The 23810-nt window shown below is 34.1% G+C and overlaps 1 protein-coding gene across 1 annotated transcript in view; it reads left to right on the top strand.

Moving 5' to 3' along the window:
- The window catches only part of IQCH (IQ motif containing H), a 295121-nt gene that overhangs the window by 46725 nt on the left and 224586 nt on the right, over positions 1-23810 (top strand). Inside the window, exon 4 of the mRNA XM_051980800.1 lies at positions 10699-10816. Within this exon, the coding sequence (XP_051836760.1) occupies positions 10699-10816 (118 nt within the window). The remainder of the gene's footprint in view (positions 1-10698; positions 10817-23810) is intronic.

Below are 23810 nucleotides of genomic sequence, written 5' to 3'. Positions count from 1 at the left end.
CAAAAGGGTTTATACTCTAAAACTGGTGTTGCCACTGAGTGCCATGTGGTTTTGCTTGACAAAAATTAAAATATTAGCTGAGTGAGGTAGACTTTTCTTTTTGTATTAACTGATATATATATGTGTGTGTATATGTATATATATGTTAAATTCCTTTGAAAATGGTGATAGATTGCCAATGACTTTATTGAATCCCTATTCCATGTTTTACTATCAGCAGCTTGGTCAAATAAGTCAAGTTAGAATTGTCAATCAGAGAATTATCTCATATAATCTGCAGTTTCATTCAGCTAATTTGGTATCTGTTTTGATTTTTACAGACAACTGGTTTGGAAATGATTCCCACATTGGCACCTAGTCATATCCTATCTGCTAGAATATAATTTCTTTTTTTTGAAATGTGAATGATTCAATCTTAATTTTTGTATCATTATTATTAGTATTATAGTCTTGCCATGACCAGCACTTTATGACTCTATTTATTTAGGATATTGAGGTAGGAGGCTTCTAATAGTCTACAATCCCCTAGTTTTTCTTATTTCTTACTCTTGAATCATATTTCTTCATTTGTTTTTCATTGGCTTTCCTCGACTCATAAACATAGAAATAAAAGCATGATGCCAAACATAGATAAGGACATAATTGTGTTCATCAAGAGACTCCCTCTACACTTGCCCAGTTAATTTGATGAGCACATCTATTCCCCTATGAAATGTGGACATGAAAGCATACCTTTTATCTTATTAAATATAGACATACCCATGTGTCTACTAGCATCTTTTTAGAAGATATAGATAGCTCCTGATTGGTTTTCATTGGATTGGCACTATATCAAGATACTTAGCTGCATAGGACTCAGGAGGACAGACATCAGAAAAACTATCCCTCTGTCAGCCTTAAAGAAAGTTGACAAATTGCTTTCAGACCTTTTTCTTTTTGTATTTTGCCAACTGTATCATGCCTTTTTTCTTTTTTCTGGAAGCATTCATCCATTTTGGGATAGGGGACAGTTTTGTTTCTCTCTTATATCACCATCAACTGCAAGAGGGCAGAGTTCCCTACTATTCCCCAAGACTCCTTGACAAGAAAGATGCAAGGAAAAAGATAGAAGGAAAAAAAGGACTGAAAGCTATTTACCATTCACATTAATAAACTACCACAGTGAAAGCAGATTTTCTAACATGAATCAGTATTCCTTTTTTTTTTTAATAATTATAACTTTTTATTGACAGAACCCATGCCAGGGTAATTTTTTACAACATTATTCCTTGTACTCACTTCTGTTCTAATTTTTCCCCTCCCTCCTTCCACCCCCTCCCCCAGATGGCAAGCAGTCCTATACATGTTAAATGTGTCACAGTATATCCTAGACATAATATATGTGTGCAGAACCGAACAGTTCTCTTGTTGCACAGGAAGAATTGGATTCAGAAGGTAAAAATAACCCGGGAAGAAAAACAAAAATGCAAATAGTTTGCATTCATTTCCCAGTGTTCTTTCTTTGGGTGTAGCTCCTTCTGTCCATCATTGATCAGTTGAAACTGAGTTAGATCTTCTCTTTGTCAAAGAAATCCACTTCTATCAGAATACATCCTCATATAGTATTGTTGTTGAAGTATATAATAATCTCCTGGTTCTGCTCATTTCACTTAGCATCAGTTTATGTAAGTCTCTTCAAGCCTGTCTGTATTCATTCTGCTGGTCATTTCTTACAGAACAATAATATTCCATAACATTCATATACACAATTTACCCAACCATTCTCCAATTGATGGGCATCCATTCATTTTCCAGTCTCTAGCCCCTACAAACAGGGCTGCCGCAGACATTTTGGCACATACAGGTCCCTTTTCCTTCTTTAGTATCTCTTTGGGGTATAAGCCCAGTAGTAGCACTGCTGGATCAAAGGGGTATGCACAGTTTGATAACTTTTGGGGCATAATTCCAGATTGCTCTCCAGAATGGTTGGATTCGTTCACAGTTCCACCAATAATGCATCAGTGCCCCATCCCCATCCCCTCCAACATTCATCATTATTTTTTCCTGTCATCTTAGCCAATCTGACAGGTGTGTAGAGGTATCTCAGAGTTGTCTTAATTTGCATTTCTCTGATCAATAGTGATTTGGAACACTCTTTCATATGAGTGGAAATAGTTTCAATTTCATCATCTGAAAATTGTCTGTTTGTATCCTTTGACCATTTATCAATTGAAGAATGGCTTGATTTCTTATAAATTAGAGTCAATTCTCTCTATATATTTTGGAAATGAGGCCTTTATCAGAACCTTTAACTGTGAAAATGTTTTCCCAGTTTGTTGCTTCCCTTCTAATCTTGTTTGCATTAGTTTTATTTGTACAAAGGCTTTTTAATTTGATATCAAAATTTTCTATTTTGTGATCAATAATGGTCTCTAGTTCATCTTTGGTCACAAATTTATTCCTCCTCCACAAGTCTGAGAGATAAACTATCCTATGTTCCTCTAATTTATTTGTAATCTTGTTCTTTATGCCTAAATCATGGACCCATTTTGATCTTATCTTGGTATACAGAGTTAAATGTGGGTCCATGGCTAATTTCTGCCATACTAATTTCCAATTATCCCAGCAGTTTTTGTCGAATAATGAATTCTTATCCCAAAAGTTAGGATCTTTGGGTTTGTCAAACATTAGATTGCTATAGTTGACTATTTTGTCTTGTGAACCTAACCTATTCCACTGATCAACTAATCGATTTCTTAGCCAATACCAAATGGTTTTGGTGACTGCTACTTTATAATATAGTTTTAGATCAGGTACAGCTAGGTCACCTTCATTTGATTTTTTTAAAATTAATTCCCTTGAGATTCTCGATCTTTTATTCTTCCATATGAATTTTGTTGTTATTTTTTCTAGATCATTAAAATATTTTCTTGGAAGTCTGATTGGTATAGCACTAAATAAATAGATTAGTTTAGGGAGTATCATCATGTTTATTATATGCGCTTGACCTATCCAAGAGCACTTAATGTTGTTCCAATTATTTAAATCTGACTTTATTTGTGTGGAAAGTTTTTTGTAATTTTGCTCATATAATTCCTGACTTCTCTTTGGTAGATAGATTCCCAAATATTTTATGCTATCGACAGTTATTTTGAATGGAATTTCTCTTTGTATCTCTTGCTGTTGGATTTTGTTGGTGATGTATAAAAATGCTGAGGATTTATGGGGATTTATTTTGTATCCTGCAACTTTGCTAAAGTTATGAATTATTTCTAAGAGATTTTTAGTAGAATCTCTGGAGTTCTCTAAGTATACCATCATATCATCTGCAAAGAGTGATAGTTTGGTTTCCTCATTGCCTACTCTAATTCCTTTCATCTCTTTCTCAGCTCTTATTGCCGAGGCTAGCGTTTCTAATACAATATTGAATAATAATGATGATAATGGGCAACCTTGCTCTACTCCAGATCTTATTGGGAAAGGTTCCAGTTTTTCCCCATTGCATATGATGCTTTCTGATGGTTTTAAATATATGCTCCTGTTTAAGGAAAAGTCCATTTATTCCTATCCTCTCAAGTGTTTTTATTAGGAATGGATGTTGGATTTTATCAAATGCTTTTTCTGTATCTATTGAGATGATCATGTGGTTTTTGTTAGTTTGGTTATTGATATAGTCAATTATGCTAATAGTTTTCCTAATATTGAACCAGCCCTGCATTCCTGGTATAAATCCTACTTGGTCATGGTGTATTATTTTGGGGATGATTTTCTGTAATCTTTTTGCTAATATTTTATTTAAGATTTTAGCATCAATATTCATTAGGGAGATTGGTCTATAATTTTCTTCCTCTCTTTTCAACCTACCTGGTTTAGATATCAGTACCATGTCTGTGTCATAAAAGGAATTTGGTAGGACTCCTTCAATCCCTATTTTTTCAAATAGTTTATATAGCATTGGAGTTAATTGTTCTTTAAATGTTTGGTAGAATTCACATGTAAATCCATCTGGTCCTGGGGATTTTTTCCTAGGGAGTTGGTTAATAACTTGTTCTATTTCTTTTTCTAAAATGGGACTATTTAGGATATTTATGTCTTCCTCTGTTAATCTGGACAAACTATATTTTTGAAGGTATTCTTCCATTTCATTTAAGTTGTCAAATTTATTGGCATAAAGTTGGGCAAAGTAACTCCTAATTATTGCTCTAACTTCCTCTTCATTAGTGGCGAGTTCTCCCTTTTCATTTTTAAGACTAACAATTTGATTTTCCTCTTTCCTTTTTGTAATCATATTTACTAAGGTTTGTCTATTTTGTTAGTTTTTTCATAGAACCAACTCTTAGTTTTATTAATTAATTCAATAATTTTTTACTTTCAATTTTATTGATCTCTCCTTTTATTTTTAGAATTTCAAGTTTAGTGTTTGACTGGGGGGTTTTAATTTGTTCCTTTTCTAGCATTTTTAGTTGCAAGCCCAATTCCTTTGCCTTCTCTTTCTCAATTTTATGCAAGTAGGCCACTAGAAATATGAAATTTCCCCTTCTTACCACTTTGGCTGCATCCCACACATTTTGGTATAACGTCTCATTATTGTCATTTTCTTGGGTGAAGTTATTAATTATGTCTATGATTTGCTGTTTCACTCAATCATTCTTCAGTATGAGATTATTTAGTTTCAAATTATTTTTTTTTGGTCTACTTTCCCCTGGCTTTTTGTTGAATGTAATTTTTATTGCATTGTGATCTGAAAAGGATGCATTTACAATTTCTGGCTTACTGCATTTGAGTTTGAGGTTTTTATGTCCTAATATATGGTCAATTTTTGTATAGGTTCCATGAAATGCTGAGAACAAAGTGTACTTCTTTCTGTCTCCATTTAGTTTTCTCCAAAGATCTATCATATCTAACTTTTCTAGTATTCTATTTACCTCTTTGACTTCTTTCTTATTTATTTTGTGATTTGATTTATCTAATTCTGAGAGTGCAAGATTGAGATCTCCCACTATTATAGTTTTGGTGTCTATTTCTTCTTGCGGCTCTCTTAATTTCTTTTTTAAGAATTTAGATGCTACACCACTTGGTGCATAGATGTTTAATATTGATATTGCTTCATTATCTATGCTACCCTTTAGCAAGATATAGTACCCTTCCTTATCTCTTTTAATTAGATCAATTTTTGCTTTTGTTTGATCTGAGATCAGGATGATTACCCCTGCTTTTTTTAACTTCACCTGAAGCATAGTAGATTCTGCTCTCCAGCCTTTTACCTTTACTCTGAATGTATCTCCCTGCTTCAGGTGTGTTTCCTGTAAACAACATATTGTAGGATTCTGGCTTTTAATCCATTCTGCTAACCACTTCCTCTTTATGGGGGAGTTTACCCCATTCACATTTATGATTAAAATGACCAATTCTGCATTACTTGCCATCTTGTTAACCCCTGTTTATGCTTTTCTCCCTTCCTTCCCCCTTACCTACTTCCCCAGTATTAAACTTGTGAGCACTACTTGCTTCTCACAGCCCTCTCTTTTTAGTATCCTTCCCCTCACTTTAGAATTCTTCCCTCTATCTTATCCCTTTTCCTCACAATTTCTATATTCCCTTCCACTTAGCTTACTCCTTCCCTTTTCCCTTTTCCCCTCCCACTCTTCAATGGGGTGGGAGAAGTTTCACCATAAATCGAATATGTCTAATATTTTTCTCTTTAAGCTAATTCTGATGGCAGTAAGATACACACTATGTTCACCTACCCTCCATTCTTTCTCTTAGATATACTAGGTTTCCTTTGCCTCTTCATGAGATGTAGTACCCCCTTTTTCTGGCACAATTTCCTTTCCACCTCTAGTTTCTAGAACAAGGTATACATGTATTCGTTATACATCTTTATAGCAGAAATATATTTCCCAAGATGTCTTTTTACCTTTTTAAGTTTCTCTTGAGTTCTATATTTGTAGATCAAACTTTTTGTTAAGTTCTGTTTTTTTTTTTCATCAAAAATAGATGAAATTGGCTTATTTTGTTGAATGTCCATCTTATTCCCTGGAAAAAGATTCTGCCTGGGTAAGTTATTTTTGGTTGCATACCGAGTTCTTTAGTCTTTCAGAATATCATATTCAGGCCCTTTAATCTTTTAAAGTGGACACTGCTAGATCCTGGGTAATTCTTATTGTGGCTCCTCTATATTTGAATTGTTTTTTTCTAGCCTCTTGCAGTATTTTTTCCTTCATCTGAGGCTTCTGGCATTTAGCCACTATATTTCTTAGTGTTTTGATTTTAGGATCCCTTTTAGTATCTATTTTACCCTCTGTTTCTATGACTTCTGGGCAGATCTCTTTGATAATTTCCTGGAAAATAGTGTCCAGACCCTTTTTTTCATCATATTATTCTGGGAGTCCAATAATTCTCATATTGTCTCTCCTAGATCTATTTTCCAGGTCTGTTGTTTTCCCAAGAAAGTATTTGACATTTTTTCCCATTGTTTCATTTTTGGGGGTTTTGCTTGACTGATTCTTGGTGTCTCCTCGTGTCATTCAATTCCATTTGTTTGATTCTGATTTTCAATGAAGTATTTTCTTCACTCACTTTTTAAATATCTTTTTCTAATTGTCCAATTGAGTTTTTGAGTGAGTTGTCTTGTTCTATGGAATTTTTTTCCATTTCGCCAATTTTATTTTTTAGAGAGCTATTTTCTGTTTCCAGTTCACTAATTCTATTTTTCAAGGATTTGATTTCTTTATCCACTCTGTCTTTAAATGAGTGGGATGACTTCTCCAGACTCTCTTGCCAAATCTCCCTTTCCTTTTCCCATTTTTCTTCTAGCTCCCTTGTGAGAGCTTTTAAAATTTCTTCTATGAGAGTCATCTGTGTTGAGGAACAGATGATCTCCTCCTTTGTGGATTCACCTGGAGATGGTCTGTTTTTAGTCTCCTCAGGGTTTAAAGTCTGCTCTCTATCCATATAGAAGCTGTCTATGGTTAAGGTCCGTTTAAATTTTTTGCTCATTTTGTCAGAGAAGAATCAAAGACAAACTAGCAAAGAAAAAAAGAAAAAACCCAAAAGGAATCTGCTTTCTTTTTTGGGCTGGATGTTATTACCGAGCTTCCTCTACAGATCGTGAGAGGCAGCAACGAATCACTAATAGGACAGCAATGGCTGTGTTGCACCTGTGCTTTGAGACTCTTAGAGCATGCTGAGACACTGTGGGGGAGGCGTGGCCAGGTCCCAAGAGACTCCAACTGTTCAGGGTTGTATTCTTTACCCCTGGTGTTTTTAGCTTCTCTCCTGGGCTACTGGCTTGCTCCCAGGACAAAGTATCCAATTCTGTAGCAAAGCTCTCCCCGCAGAGATGGCTGAGGTCACACCCTACCCCCCTCCGGTCTGCTTGGCTGCGAGCTGCCTGCCCTCAGCCTGCACCCGATCTAAAACCGTCCCTGCCCTCAACCAAAAACAGACCTTTCCTGGCGAATTTCAAGGATGATTTCTCTTGGTTACTATCTGTGGGTTTTTTTTTTCAGTCAAGCATTAATTACAAGACTTGTCATGAATCAAATTCTGAGAAAAAACATGGAGCCTAAGCAGATGTGTGCCTCCTCTACACCATCTTGGCCAGAAGCCCATGAATCAGTATTTCTGAATCCCATCCTCCTTGAAAGAAGGCTAACAGTAGTCACTGAAAACCAACAAGAATTTGACTGTGCTCTGTCAGTCAGGAGCCAAAAAGTATATTCATATACTTAAAGAAGGATGTTGATCAAATTGGTTAGAATCTAAATAAACTCACCACAATCTTTAAAAATAATTTTTATATTCATTAATGTATTCCTCTTTGCCTTAATCTAATCATTCCATATTTTGTAGGCATTCAGCATTTATATATATATATAGTTTGACCTATGTTGCTTGATATTTGTCTCAGTTCTCCAGATGTTGTACTCAATTTGATTCAACAACTTTCAAATGCCTTCTTGCATATATTATCTTTCCTCAACTTTATAATTAACTCTTTGTGATCAGGGGCTTTGGTTCCTACTTCTTTTTTTTTTTTAATAATCTCTATAGTGTTTAATGCAGAGTCTGTCATGTGTAGGACATAAAAATTGTTGATCATTGGGTTGAATTGAACTGAATGAGGAAATAATGGAGGAGTAACTAGAATAGGGAAAGGGCCAATTAAAGAGACTGAAAAAAATGAAGTAATAGGAAAAGGTGATGAAGATCAGCAGAAAGGTAAGAAAGAAGAAGTTAATTACATTTCCACGAAATACCAGGCCTTCTATGGAGAAAGGTATGTAGTCTGAAAACCTCATTGTGGCACTACTATATCTTCTCCCAATCCCTTGGAGACACAAATAAAATATTTATCCTTATAGGCAAATAAATAATTGTCTTCATGACATAGCTGCACCACAGCCTTTATTGTCCAAGCTATTTTCACTAGATGATAAAGATTATTAGATTATTAGATCCTCAAGGAATTTTTCAATTTAATCTCATAGAGAATTGTCAAAGTAGACAAAGTAGAACCTATCTTTTGAAGAATTAGCCATGGTCTACATATTCTGAGTTGGGTTTTGCTTTAAATTTACAAGATATCCTTTTCCAGGATAATATAGTAGATTGAGCTGTCTTTGAAGTCAGGAAGTCTAGATTTCATGTCCTGACTTTGTCCTATACTGGTTATGTGATACTGGACAAGTTATTTAATTTCTCTGAATGGAAGAGGAGAGTTGCTTCTTTTTCATGTCACATTCAATTGTAGTGGGGCAGAATTCTTAAACTTTCTAAGATCACAAATTACAAAGAATGGGCTGATTTGCCTTGGTAGAGGGAATTTCCTCATCTGAGATTTCCTATATCAATGAAATCAAAACTCTAGTTCCTTCTCTTTTTCCGCCCCAGTTCCCATTAAGTCAGAAAGGGATGCTAAATTGACCTTCAGAGTCAACTGAGGATATATTTCCAAGCAGGGAGTTAAGGGAGTGGGAGGAGACTCTCGACTTGCCTCCAAATCTTTTTATTTTTTAAACAGTTACAGTTTGGGAAAGTATTTTTGATATTCATGACATTCCAGATATACACAATAGCATATAAAGATTATTATTATTTTTCAGGCAAGGAAACTGGGGATCAGAGAATTTAAAGTCCAGGTTCAAGACATAGGGCAGAACAACTGGAAAAGACCCTGGAGGCAGTGGGAAACCTTGGCCTTTTTAAGCTAGATCTTTACCAATACATAACAAGTCACAAACATTAGTCCTGAATATGGAGCTGGAACTTTTACCTCACTATCCTGACACCTAATCTAGTACTATTTCATTTACATGGTATCCTCTTTTCCCACTGGAAAATGAGAGGGATGTGTGTGTATACATATATATGTATATATGTGTGTGTGTATATGTATATATATATATATCATATGTAATATTTTGATTGATTTGATTTGATTTGAATCAACCCCTTTAAAAAATCTCTCTGCTTTATTCAAGACATAACAATGTAACATGCAGGCTCTTTCTCTAGGTCTTGGTCATTTTTAAATTGCAATATATAAGAATGCCAGTATAAATAGAATCAATGTGTAAGTAGCATTAGGATAACTATATTTCATTGGTATGTATTCTTATTTTATGTTTCATTATAAAAAATTAGCATGCTAGATGAAAAGATAAACTGTTCTACTAAGCAGAGCCTGTAGAATTTTACTTTTAAGTGAAAATTCATTATTTTAAGAAATGTCATGACATTGTTGAGTTTTGTCCTATATATAGGCTAAGTTTTAAAATTTGGCAAATTTTAAAATGGTATTATTTTACGAAGAACTTTTATGACAGAGTGACCTATTAGCCCCATAATAGTTCCCATAAATTTGTTGCTTTAAGATTACACGATTTTCCTACAATGACTTAGTGAGATAGCAATTAATATTCTTCTTCTCATGTTATAGGTAAGAAAATTGAGATTAAGGGAATTGTTCATTACAAAGCTAATAAATGTCAGTCAAATCTGAATCCAAATATCCTGTCTCTTAAGCTTGTTGCACTTTGCCTTCTACCAGTCTGTGTATGTCTATATATATGTGAAAAGTATGAATGAAGAGTATGAATTTTATTTTAATAAAATTCCACATTAGATGGAAGTGAGGGATGAGAGGTGGAGTCACCTTCAAGAAGAGAAAATAAGAAAAATACAACTTAATACTTAAGAAAATACAACCTTTTGTGTCAAAAAAGAAAACAAAATTTAACCAAACAAACCATTAACAGGAGTCTGTTAAGTGAAATGATTATGAACAATTTAATTAAATAAAGACGACTTTTTTTTTTTTTTTTTTTTTTTTTTTTTTTTAGTATATTTAACCTGGGCTATTCAGTGATTCTGCTTTATTAGCCAAATGATCACATTATTTTTCTTATGGTAACAATATTTTACAATCTAGTAATTTTGTTAGCTATTTGTCACATAAATTCAGCCAAGTGATAGAACTCTTTTATTCATACTGCTTTCATTAGACTTGAAAGGTCTAATATTTGAGATGCCTTCTTGAGTTTTAGAATAGAATGGCCTTGCCAAGGATAGCTTTGACTTAATCATCTATTGAGTTTTTCCAACTTAAATGTTATCTTTACTAAGAAGCTTTATTTTAAGTAAAATAATTTAAAAAATAAATTAAAAATTTAAATTGTTATTGACATTTTCAAAATCATATTTCTTCATAAATAGGTTGCATCCAGTTGGTGTTTCTCAGAAGGCATTTCTGTTTCCACAAGAAAGTGTAGGTAAAAAATGGCAAGGCAAAAAAGAGGGAAAAGACATTCCATTCATTTCTCCAGGTACAAAGGTTAGAAATTTTATTATTCTCTAACTAGACCATCTATGTACTCTTGTTTATCATTTAGTAGAATTCTTGTGTTGGAGATAACCAATTCTTTCAATAGCCATATATTTTTATTGGCTCAAACTATGACTCAGAAACCAAGAAAAATCTTACTTCATTAGTCAGCAGAATAAACTGGCCTTAATGTTTCAACTTTAAATTTTGATAGGCGGGAATAGGAAGTTTTATTTAAAGAAAGTAATGTAATAATAATAATAACAATAGATGATTTTAATATACCACTTTAAAGTTTGCAAAACACTTTGCATATAACCTTTTATTTGACCTCATTTAATATACAGACATTGGGCACTTAGTAGCAGGCAAATCTCAGAAGTCTAAGTGTAGCACTCTGTTTCACAGCATTTTATAGTTCCTTGATAAAGAATCTCTCAGGTCTTTGATTGGCATGAGAGGCTGCACTGCCCTTTTTTGGTTGGGTTGGCTGTCTACATTATTTGTTTTTTCCCAGTTGTCTAATGGATCCATAGCTCTTTTTTTGGTCACTCTAGACATTAGCAAAGGGAACCTATCCATCTTAGAAATTATCATAGAATCTTAGCCTATAGGTGTTTGATTAAGATCTCTTCCATGAGGGTTTCATTATGTGTCATCCAGCTTTTATTTGTTAAGAAATAGCATGCTCTTAAAATATTTGGGAATCTATCTACCCAAGGAAAGTCAGGAACTATATGAGCAAAATTACAAAACACTTACACAAATAAAGTCAGATTTAAATAATTGGAAAAATATTAAGTGCTCTTGAATAGGCCAAGTGAATATAATAAAGATGATAATACTCCCTAACTAATCTATTTATTTAGTGCTATACCAATCAGACTCCCAAGAAAATATTTTAATGACCTAGAAAAAATAACAACAAAATTCATATGGAAGAACAAAAGATCAAGAATTTCAAGGGAATTAATGGAAAAAAAATGAAATGAAGGTGGCCTTGCTGTACCAGATCTTAAACCAGTGGTCACCAAAACCATTTGGTACTGTCTAAGAAATAGACTAGTTGATCAGTGGAATAGATTAGGTTCACAAGACAAAATAGTCAATAACTATAGCAATCTAGTATTTGACAAACCCAAAGATCCCAACTTTTGGGATAAGAATTCACTATTTGACAAAAACTACTGGGAAAACTGGAAATTAGTATGGCAGAAAGTAGGCATGGACCCACACTTAAACCATACACCAAGATAAGCTCAAAATGGGTGCATGATTTAGGCATAAAGAACAAGATTATAAATAAATTAGAAGAATATAGGATAGTTTACCTCTCAGACTTGTGGAGGAAGAAGCAATTTGCAATCAAAGAAGAACTAGAGATCATAACTGATCATAAAATAGAAAATTTTGATGATATCAAATTAAAAAGGCTTTGTACAAACAAAACTAATGCAAATAAGATTAGAAGGGAAGCAATAAACTGGGAAAATATTTTTACAGTTAAAGGTTCTAATAAAGGCCTCGTTTCTAAAATATATACAGAATTGACTCTATAAGAAATCAAGCCATTCTCCAATTGATAAATAGTCAAAGGATATGAAGAGACAATTTTCAGATGATGAAATTGAAACTATTTCCACACATATGAGTGTTCCAAATCATTATTGATCAGAAAAATGCAAATTAAGACAACTCTGAGATACCACTATATACCTGTCAGATTGGCTAAAATAACAGGAAAAGATAATGATGAATATTGGAGGAGATATGGGAAAACTGGGACACTGATGCATTGTTGATAGAATTGTGAATGGATCCAACCATTCTGGAGAACAATTTGGAACTGTGGTCAAAAAGTTATCAAACTGTGCATACCCTTTGATTCAGCAATGTTACTACTGGGCCTATATCCAAAAGAGACACTAAAGAAGGGAAAGGGAGCTGTATGTGCCAAAATGTTTGTGGCAGCCCTTTTTGTAGTAGCCAGAAACTAGAAACTGAATGGATGCCCATCAATTGGAGAATGGTTGGGTAAATTATGGTATATGAATGTTATGGGATATTATTGTTCTGTAAGAAATGACCAGCAGGATGAATACAGAGAGGCTTGGAAAGACTTACATGAACTGATGCTAAGTGAAATGAGCAGAACCAGGAGATCATTATACACTTCAACAATATTGTATGAGGATGTATTCTTTTTTTTTTCTAGATTATATTGTTTTTGTTTTTGTTTTTGTTTTTTTAAATTTTATTTAATAATTACTTTATATTGACACTCGTTTCTGTTCCGATTTTTTTTCCCTCCCTCCCTCCACCCCCTCCCCTAGATGGCAAGCAGTCCTTTATATGTTGGATATGTTGCAGTATATCCTAGATACAATATATGTGTGCAGAACCGAACAGTTCTCTTGTTGCATAGGGAGAATTGGATTCAGAAGGTATAAATAACCCGGGAAGAAAAACAAAAATGCAGATAGTTCACATTCGTTTCCCAGTGTTCTTTCTTTGGGTGTAGCTGCTTTTGTCCATCGTTTATCAATTGAAACTCAGGTCTCTTTGTCAAAGAAATCCACTTCCATCAAAATATGTTGAGGATGTATTCTGATGAAAGTGTATGTCTTCGACAAAGAGAAGATCCAATTCATTTCCAGTTGATCAATAATGGACAGAATCAGCTACACCCAGAGAAGGAACACTGGACTACTTGCATTTTTGTTTTTCTTCCCAGGTTATTTTTACCTTCTGAACCCAATTCTTCTTGTGCAACAAGAAAACTGTACGGTTCTGCACACATATATTGTATCTAGGATATACTATAACATATTTAACATGTATAAGCCTGCCTGCCATCTATGGGAGGGGGTGGAGGGAAGGAAGAGAAAAGACAGAACAGAAGTGAGTGCAAAGAATAATGTTGTAAAAAAATTACCCAGGGATATGTTTTGTCAATAAAAAGTTATTTTAAAAAAAGAAATAGCATGCTTTGAGGCATTCCACTGCATTTTTGAAACAGTTCTCTGATTATTAATAGGTTTTTTCCTTTAATGAAACTAAACTTGTCTCCCAACAACATTTACCATCCTTTTGTTTTGCTCTCTGAAACTGAACAGAAAAAAACTTTTTTTTCTTCTACATGAAAATTTTTTACATACTTGATAATAGCAATCACGTCTTCCCCTTTCCTTTTTTCATCTTTAGGCTAAATAGCTCCAATTCTGTCAGTCATTCTTCATGTGGCCTGGTTTAGAATTTTCACCTATTGTGGAATGTTCTTTTAAATGTTCTTGTCAATGTTCTTTTAAAAAACATTGTATTCCAACTGATTCCAATGTTCGAGATGTGATCTTACCAGGACACAATACATTGGGAATATTGCTTCCTTTGCTTGGCCTACTGTAACAGCTTAAGAATATTTTAATGGGCTCTCACATCATATTGTTAACTCATATTGAGTTAATGGTGCATTAAAATTTATAGTTCCTTTTCATGTCAAGGCTTCTTTAATAACACTTTTATTACCCTTTATTTTTGAAGTTGACTTTTTGACCCCAAACCTAGAACTTTTCATTGATCTCCATTCTTAAATTATTAGATTTGGCTTTTTTCCCCAGCCTGTCAAGAACTTTTTAGAACCCAATTATATTCATCATGAGTCCTTTCCAGATCTGTCATTCCAAATTTGATAAAAATACCGTGATTGTTTTTAAATAATTTATTAAAATGTTGAATAGAACAGTATCAGGCAAAACCCTTTGACACTCCACTAAAGCCCTCTCTCAATTACTTAATAACTGAATCTGGTCCTCCAACTATTACTAAATAATTTAACTAAATGTAGATTTTACCATAATTAGTCAACAAACATTTACTAAGTATCCACTGTGGCTAAGCATTACATTAAGCAAAAGACAATCCCTGTTCTCAAGTAGCTCACCTTTCAATGAAGAAGACATGAAAACAATTATGTACCAACATGATATATATAGGCTAAGTTGACAATTTCAATCATGAAGGATAATAAGAAATTTTTTTTAGCTAGAACTAAGCAGGAGTTAGAAAGAAGGTAAAAGAGAATTCCAGGCATGGAGGACAGACATGAAAATTCAGAGTTGGGAGATGGAATGTCTTGTTCAAGAAAAAAACAAAGAGAATGGTGTCACTTGAAGCAGAATGCTGGTTGGGAGAGGTTTGGAAAGGATAAATATAAGGAGTATGGAAAGTTAGAAAAGGAGCAAGTGTGAAGGGTTTTAAATGCCAAATAGTAGATTTTTATATTTGATCCCAGAAGTGATAGTGTTTATTGAAAGATGGGTGAGTGGGTGTTATTTAGCATAATCAAATCTGTACTTAAGGAAGATTAATTTGACAGCTGAATGGAGGAAGGACTGGAATGGGAAGAGGCAGATTATTTCAATAGTTGACTCATGAAATGATGAAGACTTGCAACCAGAGTGGTGGCAATTTCAGAAAAGAAAGGTTTATTGGAAAAGAGATTCTATGAAGATAAAATTAATAAGACTTTATAACAAATTGAAATGAGGGTAAATGGAAAGAGGAGTGAGAGAGAAGTAGAGAGAAAGGAGGAGGAGGGGAGAAAAAATGAGGTAGAAAGAGACAGAAAGAGAGGGAGGGAGAAAGAAAGACAGAGAGAAGGGGGAAGGGAGAGACAGAGAGAAAGAGGGGAGAGAGAGAGACAGGGGGGGGGGGAGAGATGAGAATGACATCTAGCTTGCCCATGTGCAAAGCTGGTGGTAATCTTGGAATCTTTGGAATGGGAGAGGATTTTGGAGAAAGTTCAATTTCATCCAAGTTGAGTTTAAGATGTCTACTGGAATATCCAGGGTGAGATTCCAATAGGCAGGTAGAGTTGTGAGTCTGGAAATTAGAAGAGAATTCTAGATAGATATGGATAAATAGATATGGGAATCATCAGCATAGAGGTGATAGTGGGAGGTGATGAGATAACCAACTGAAACTGTATAGAGGGAGAAGAGAAAGGGAGAAGGTGGTATGATACCTTTGGAAGTTGTGACCTGGATCCAGCAAGGAAGATAAGAAGGAACAGTAGGTCAGAGTAAAGGAATCAGGACAGAGTGGTGTCTTAGAAACTAATAGAAAAGTTTGTTAAGAAGAAGAGGGTGATTTACAGTGTCAAAATCTGCAGAGGTCAGCAGGGATGAAAATTGAAAAAGAAACCATTAGTAACTGGAGAGAGCAATTTCAACTGAATGAAGTTTGGAAGCTCCTGGAGACATCAAGTAATAGTCTTCTCAAGGAGTTTAGCAACGAAAGGAAAAAGTGATAATGGGGTGATAGTGTGAAATGGCCGTGCGGGTTTTTTGAAGATGGAGTAGAAATACAGAGACATGTTTATAGAAAGTAAGAAAGCAACCAATAGACAAAGAAAGATTGAAGATAAGTGATAGAATGGGAATGATAAAGGAAGAAATATTCTAAAGAAGACAATGAAATGGAATCACCTCTACATGTTGAGGGACTGGCCTTGTCCAGGAGAAAAGTCAACTTTTCATATGAGACAAGAGTGAAGGAGGAGATAATAAAAAATACCTGGATTAATGTGGAAAAAAGAGGAAATTAGGCCCATACTTAATTTAAATAGACATCATTCTTTAAGTATCCCTAGAATTAGGCTTATAAATGATTCTTCTACATTTGCAACAAAGTTTATCAGATCACAAAGTTTAATTTCATGCTTAACTCTAAAACTAGATTTTTAGCCATATTCACTCAGTATATAATATAAAGTTTTGAGGCTTAGCCATCTTTAAAATTATATTAACTATTCCACCCCTTAAGATGTTGTTTAAAGAAATTATCATTTCAGTGGCTGATATGATATCTTAACAATTGGAGGGGGAATGCCTTATATCTGCCTGTCAGTAGCTTATTTTGGAGGAAAATTGTATTTCTATGACTTTGAGTTGATTCTTTAAAATATATATACATTTCTCTTAAAATAATCAAATGTTAAATATTAAAAGACATAACTTGCCATTATATAGCAAAACATAAGACACAATCTGTTCTATCTGTAGGGTACAAAGACACATTTTCCAGAACCACATTGGGGGAATAATTCTCTTTTCTGACCCTATCCACCCTCCACGCTCTGCTTAAATTAAATTCTATGTCCAATTTCATATATCCATATGAGTGTATGGATATATTCATGTATTCACATATACCAAACCTGTATGTTGTAAGGAGCTGAATAAATTTGAGATAATTTTAATAATTTTTTTTTCAAAAAAAGTTGTTTGTTACTGATAGTTTTCTCATCATTCTTTTTAGCATATTATTTTTTCTCTTGAAGAATACACCGAAAAGTTTCATGGACTTTTCTGTAATCCACAGGATGAGCAGTGAAATATTCTGCTGAGTGGGGTTGGGATAAAATTTAAAAAAAAAAAAAACCTTTTCTCTTTTTGTATAAACTACCTCTGAATTCCTTAATGACAACCAATCTCATATACTGAGATAAAAGAATAAGACAAAATATATACTATGAAATTCATTATATGTAAAAAATGAGAGTAATTAAACCTCTGATACTCAACATCTGAGAAGTAAACTTGTCTAAGTGCATAAGCATAATAAAATTGATTTTTAAAAGTAATTTCTTGTTGCATATCACTACTTAATGATTTTTAAATTATATTTAATTTTCTAAATCATGTTTGTTGTTCAGTCATTTTCAGTCTTGTCCAACTCTTTGTGACCCCATTTGGAATTTTCCCAGCAAATATATTGGAGTGCTTTGTTATTTCCTCCTTCAGTTCATTTTAGAAATGAGGGAACTAAAGCAAGCAAAATGAAGTGACTTGCTCAGGTTCACACAACTAGTGTGACTGAGATCATTTCTGAAGACAGAAGACAAGTCTTCCTGACTTTAGGTCTGGTATTCCATCCACTGTGCCACTTAGCTGGCAATTTCAAAAGAAGTGAATGACTGACAGTATGGCCCTTCCATATTGCTTGGTTCAACCTCTCTACTGTCCCCAGACACAGCTTCCTCATTCCCACTTCTATGTAATTCCCTAGACTATCTCCCCAAGTGAAACCCTGCATTTCCTATCACTCACCTGTCCATGAAGTCTCTTTGTTAACCCTGCCTCCTAAATAATCCTTTCCTTATTTTGGATTTCCAAACACAAGTAGCATACAATTACACAATTATTTTCATACTATCATAAATTTTTTTCTCTAATCCTCTTATGTTTTATGCATTTAAACTCCAAGAGGACAGGGACAGTGTTTGCTACTTCTGTTATTTCCCACAATCATGTGCATGAAGGTGATTAATTGATATGAATTGAAAACAATTGAAAGCTGAGACATTTTGTATAAATCACTTATTCCCTGTTTGCCTTAGTTTCCTCATCAGAAAAATGGGGATAAATAATAGCACCTTCCTTACAGGGTTGGTGAGAGCATCAAATGAGATAATATGTAAAGGACTTTGTAAAACTTTTTTTATAAAAAAGATTCTGATGAGAGATTGTTTTTTAAATCTCACTCTGCAATTTATGGTCAATTATTTGCAGAAAAATAGTTAGATCATGAAAAAGTCAACAAATAATGATTCATGTACTGAAGATAATTACATATCCTTTTGGATGTTATGTGCTTGGGTGAACTTCACTTAGAAAGGGGTATTGAATATTTCCTATCCTGACTTTACCTGGGGGGGGGGGGAACTGGGAGCCCCATTGTCCTTTCATTTCTAATATCTGTGACATCTGCTTAAAAATGCATATCCATTGACACAAAAGATAGCCCTAATTTCCCATTATAAAGTAAATGACAAACAGTGCTGTTTTGCCAGCTGTTCTACATGCCTAGCAAACTAACATAAAAGCTTTTATTATTAAGTAGTTGTGAAATCCAGCTGGTATATTGCCACCTATAATTGCCCACTTCCAGTCTTTTAAACTAGGTAAGCCCCAGTTGCTACTTTAAACTCTCTTCCCCCAAAAAATGGACCACTGTTTTAAGAATTCCGTTATACAAAACATGCATGATAAACATTTTTGATTTGCTAAATTAGAAACAAAATATACAATTAATTTTTTTGATCCACTGTACTCAAAAATATATTTGTAAACATATTTTAAAAAGAAAAAAAGAAACAAGGACACCTCATTCCTCCTCCCACCCCCTGCCATTTTTCTATTTTCTCTTTAATTTTTTATGCAATTGCTAATGACAGCTCATCATATAGAACAGGAATATTGACTAGCTCTTCAGGATTTTGTAGACAACTCTGAATCTAATTAACACCCATTATATTTTCACATAATTGTTTTAAATGTGTATATTCTCATTTGGTTTTAAGCTTGCAATCTCCTTCCTACAAATGTGTTAATATGAAAGACAAAGGCTGACCAAGTGGAAAGAACCTCAGATTTAGAAGGCCTAAATTCAGACCCTGATTCTGCCTCTTCCTTCTGTGATCTTTTAGGACAAGTCATTTTTTTCTCACTGGGTTTCATTCACAAGCTACCTGTTATGAGGATTAAATGATCAATTCAATTACGTTAACTGTTTTGAGTTGTAAGATAGTTGGCATTATAAATAATAATAGTAAAAGAGCTGACACATGGAATGCTTTAAAGTTTGCAAAACACTTTTCATGGACTTTTTTTCCTTTCTTAATTATCCACAGAATCATAGATCTTATCCCATTTTATAGATGTGAAAACTGGATTTCAAAGAAATTAAGTTTTCTATTCAAGGATTCATTGAAGGATACAATGAAGACCTCTCTCATTTAAAGCTATGAGAGAAGCCTCAGGTCCAAATTTCTCTGGGCAGAGGATAATATCAATTGTACTTACTTCGAAATATAGAGTTTTCCAGTAGGAGTAATGTGAGATGAGTGTGGAAAAAATAGGTTAGGATGCATCTGGAAGGAGCTTTAACTATCAAAGTAGTTTATATTTTATCCTAGGAGAAATTGGGAGCTATTAAAGTTCCCCCAAGTAAGGGGGAATAATCTGCATCATGCTTTGTTCATATAAAGAGTTTTATAAATTTTAAAGTATAGAAGGCTGAAACTCTGATTGATTTAAACAAGGTGTTAACTAAGTGGAATTGATAAGATAATGATTATCTAGTTTAGCATGGTGATTAATAGTTCTCTAGTTCAGTATGACTGATTTAATCTTACAACAAGTAATGGTTCCCTAGTGATATGATGATTGGTTTATACTCAGTATACTGCATATAAACTGGGACAAACTCACCCAGAGACAGACTCAGAGAAGGAGAAGACAGAAGACTGGAGGCTGGAGCTCAAGCTCTCAGAGCCAAGGAGAGACATTCATTTCATCCATCTTCCATCTTTATGGTGGCTAGAAGCTGGAGCACAAGCTCTCAGACTGAGACTGACTTCAAGACAGAGACTGTGGTGATGGTCCTCCTGCCTCCCCCACAGAAACCAAGACACATTCCAGAGGACCTCAAGAAAGCTAGCCTGGCCCCAGGCAAGGAGACAGACTGTGAAGGAGACAATAAAGATTTTTGGACTTTATCTCTGGCTATTCTTCATGATGATTACTCTGATGAAATGAAGGCTGGTCCAGAGACCTCCAGAAAGCCAACTGGAACCTTACATTAAAAGTATTTTAGGTGTCAGTTGTCACTATTATTGTCCATAATATGAACTACCTCACAGTTTGAAACAGATAACTGTCAAATTGAGCATTTGTTCGTCATAATAAGTAGATTGCAAATGAGGCCTAGTGAGGTGAATATTCCATTTCCACCTCCATGCCATTTTTTAAGGCTGTCCCCCATGCCTAGAGTATCCCCCCTTTACTTCTTCCTCTTGGAATCCCATATTTCCTGAAAGTCTTAGCTCAAGTACAATTTTCTATATTATTCTTTGTTTAACCCACTGCTTGTTATTCATCACCTCTCCAATTACTCAGTATATAGTTTTATTTACTTTTCTATGTACATATAGATAGACTATGTAATCATTGAGGAATCACAGTTTAACAGAATTCCATCTGGAGGAATCTTAGAGATCATCTAATTCATCCCTCTCATTTTATAAATAAGGAAATGAGATAACTTACCTCTTTGTTTTTACCTTTATAGTCTCAGCCCAGTGGCTATTACATAGTATCCCTTCTCCACAGAAGTTCTTTCTCTATAAGCAATAGTTCTATTGATTAGAAGGTCTTTTGACCTTCTGGAAAAATAATTTTTTTCTTCTCTTATAAAATCATTGATACACAGAACTCAAGCTCTGGGAAATGTAGCCCTTTCCTACCTCAGCCTTACCTATTATACTTACATGTAAATATTTCATTATATTTAATCTTTTTAATGTAGGTATTCCTTCCATTAAGTCAGTTCTCAGTCTATTCAGTTCTCACTGTTTAATTCCTGTCCATGTTTTTCCTTTTTCCATATATATATATATATATATATATATTCCACAAAGTCTACCTAACATGAAAAGAGGCCTTCCTTGTTTTGTTTTGTTTTTTACATTTTGTGGTTACCAATGCAGGACTGAGGTAGCCATTTGGTAACCTTCACTCACTATTTACTCAGGCACCATTTTACCAATCAAACACCCTTCATTTCCAAAATAACATTCTTTACATGGAGCCCCAGGGAGTTGCAGGGATAAAAGGATTAAATACTTCAGGGCTTGGTTTCTGGTTCAAGTATCATAATGGCTTCTGAGGAGATGGTTTAGGAATGAAATATACAAACTCATATATGTATGTATATATTTATATATGTTTGCGAATATACATAAATACATATATGTGCATATTAATATGCTAATCTACATTCTCAATGAACTAGTTTTCCAACTTCATTATCACAGCCTTGATATTAAGCATTTTTCTTCCATTTAGTTTTTTTTCTGTATGAATTCTTAGGACAGTTTCTAGAATAATCTGGGTTTCATTGCAATTAATATAATATCATCTAGGAACATCAGTGCCTCACCATCTGTAAGGAATCCTTTTTGTATTTGAACTGTACACATGACATATTTACCTCCATGATAGTAGTGGATGTCTTCACTTCACATACGGTTTTTTTGTATTATGCCTTGATTGATGTCAATAAGCAGACTCTTTGAAAAGAGTTATCTCTATATTCTAAAATATATATTCTATATATACATTAATCAGGGAATCTTACATGATCTTAATACCCTTATGAGAGATTCCTTTAAGGTTACAATTTGCTCTACCAAATTAAAAAGCTTTTGTGTAATCAACAAGTTGATAGATATATATGGCTGTATATTTTGGAGAGAACAATACCCTCATTAGAGCTGAAACAAACCACTTGCACAGTCAAGTTCCAGAATACTTTTTAATTCTAATTTTTATTTAGAAGAGGCCCAAACATCCATAAATCAAGGAAGTATGGCACTGAATATTGGTGCAAAAGCTGTCATGTAGTTGTTCAACACAGACAATATGAAAATGCTAGCTTAAGGTATGTACCCCAGCCCCAACCCTTCAGTTAGCAATGGGCAGCAGCCCACTACTCAGCTGTCTGGATGAATCACTCGGCCTTTCATGGGCAGAGTTTTAACACTGCTGCAAAATCTTTACAGAATAATTGTGGCCAGAGACTTTTTAAATGGATTGACAGACTAGAGAAATTTGAATATGAAAAGAATTAAGATATCCAAGACAGGGTGTTAGGTATATATACTGAAAGTTCTGGGTGTTCCCAGGCACACCTTAATATCTCAAAAATATTTTTTATATTTCATACCTCATAAATTAAAATTTAGTTGTTAATTTTTAAAGAAAAAATATGGTTTTTTGTTATTTGATGAACAAATATATCCTTTATGCTTAATATGCAATAAATACTTTTAAAAAATGTAATTCTCTCAGCACACTATTCATTGCCATGAGCTTCAGTGATTGAGGAGAAGAGAGTAGGTAGCATTTTTTTGGACTCCATTGCTTTCAAATAATTTTGAGAGTGAAGCAACCAGTTAACATTAGTGAACCTAACTAGGCTCTAAAATAAGTAAGCATAAGGGCATAAACATAAGATATAGAATTCTCTATATCTTCCAGTTAATACTGTACTTGTAAAGATGTGATCCATAGTAGAGAGATTCATTCAGGTTCTCTTCTTATCCTCAGAAATATCCTCAGTGTATATGTAGCTCATTCTCTTAAAAATTTAATAAGGATGGAAAAGTAAGGCCACAATTCGTAGTTACTGACTGCCATCTTATTATCCATTTTTTATTTCATTCTTCTGGATTTTGTCTTCTTTGAGATAGCTTGTGAAACAATCTTTGACATTTCCAAGATTATAGTGCCTTCAGTACAGACCTTCTTGCTCTGGTCTAGTTGGTCTTCTCCACTAAATGTCATTCAATCTCATTTTACAGAAGAGTGACTACATAACTTTTGAATTGTATTAGGTGATCTCTGAAGTCCCTTCTCATTCTGATTTTCAGCAAATGGGACTTGCATAAGGGCACAGAGCTAATAAGCTGTAGTCATAACTTAGCTCTGTAAACTTCTCAATTTGTCCAGCATAAACAGTTAGGGGAGTAGTTTAGCTGGGACTTGAACTCAGGTCTCATTGACTCTAAATTCCAAGTTTTTGTGACTATACTGCAATTTAGATCTAATCGAGTGGCTGGGGTTATTTTACTTTGAGTGAATATGTTTAGATTGCTTTTTCCTCTAATTATAAAATTAAACAGCAAATAACATTAACTTGTGATAATACCACATTAAGCAATACCCACTCGAAAAGCCTTACTTGAAACAAATGCTATTGAGAGCAACATTCTGCTGATTATGCTGCAAGTTGGTAAGTGGTCTTTCTCAACTTTGGGAGCTTTTCCATTTTGATTACTCTATGTGGAATCTGATGTTCAGATATGTATCATTTTATAGCCTACTTATGTCTGGGGAGTTGGTATTAGAAGCTGCCTAGTGTTTTTAATTCAGAATTTCTT

Source organism: Antechinus flavipes, chromosome 2 (genome assembly GCF_016432865.1).
Source record: "Antechinus flavipes isolate AdamAnt ecotype Samford, QLD, Australia chromosome 2, AdamAnt_v2, whole genome shotgun sequence".
NCBI classification, from domain to species: Eukaryota; Metazoa; Chordata; class Mammalia; order Dasyuromorphia; family Dasyuridae; genus Antechinus; species Antechinus flavipes.
This window is presented reverse-complemented; position numbering and strand designations above follow the sequence as displayed.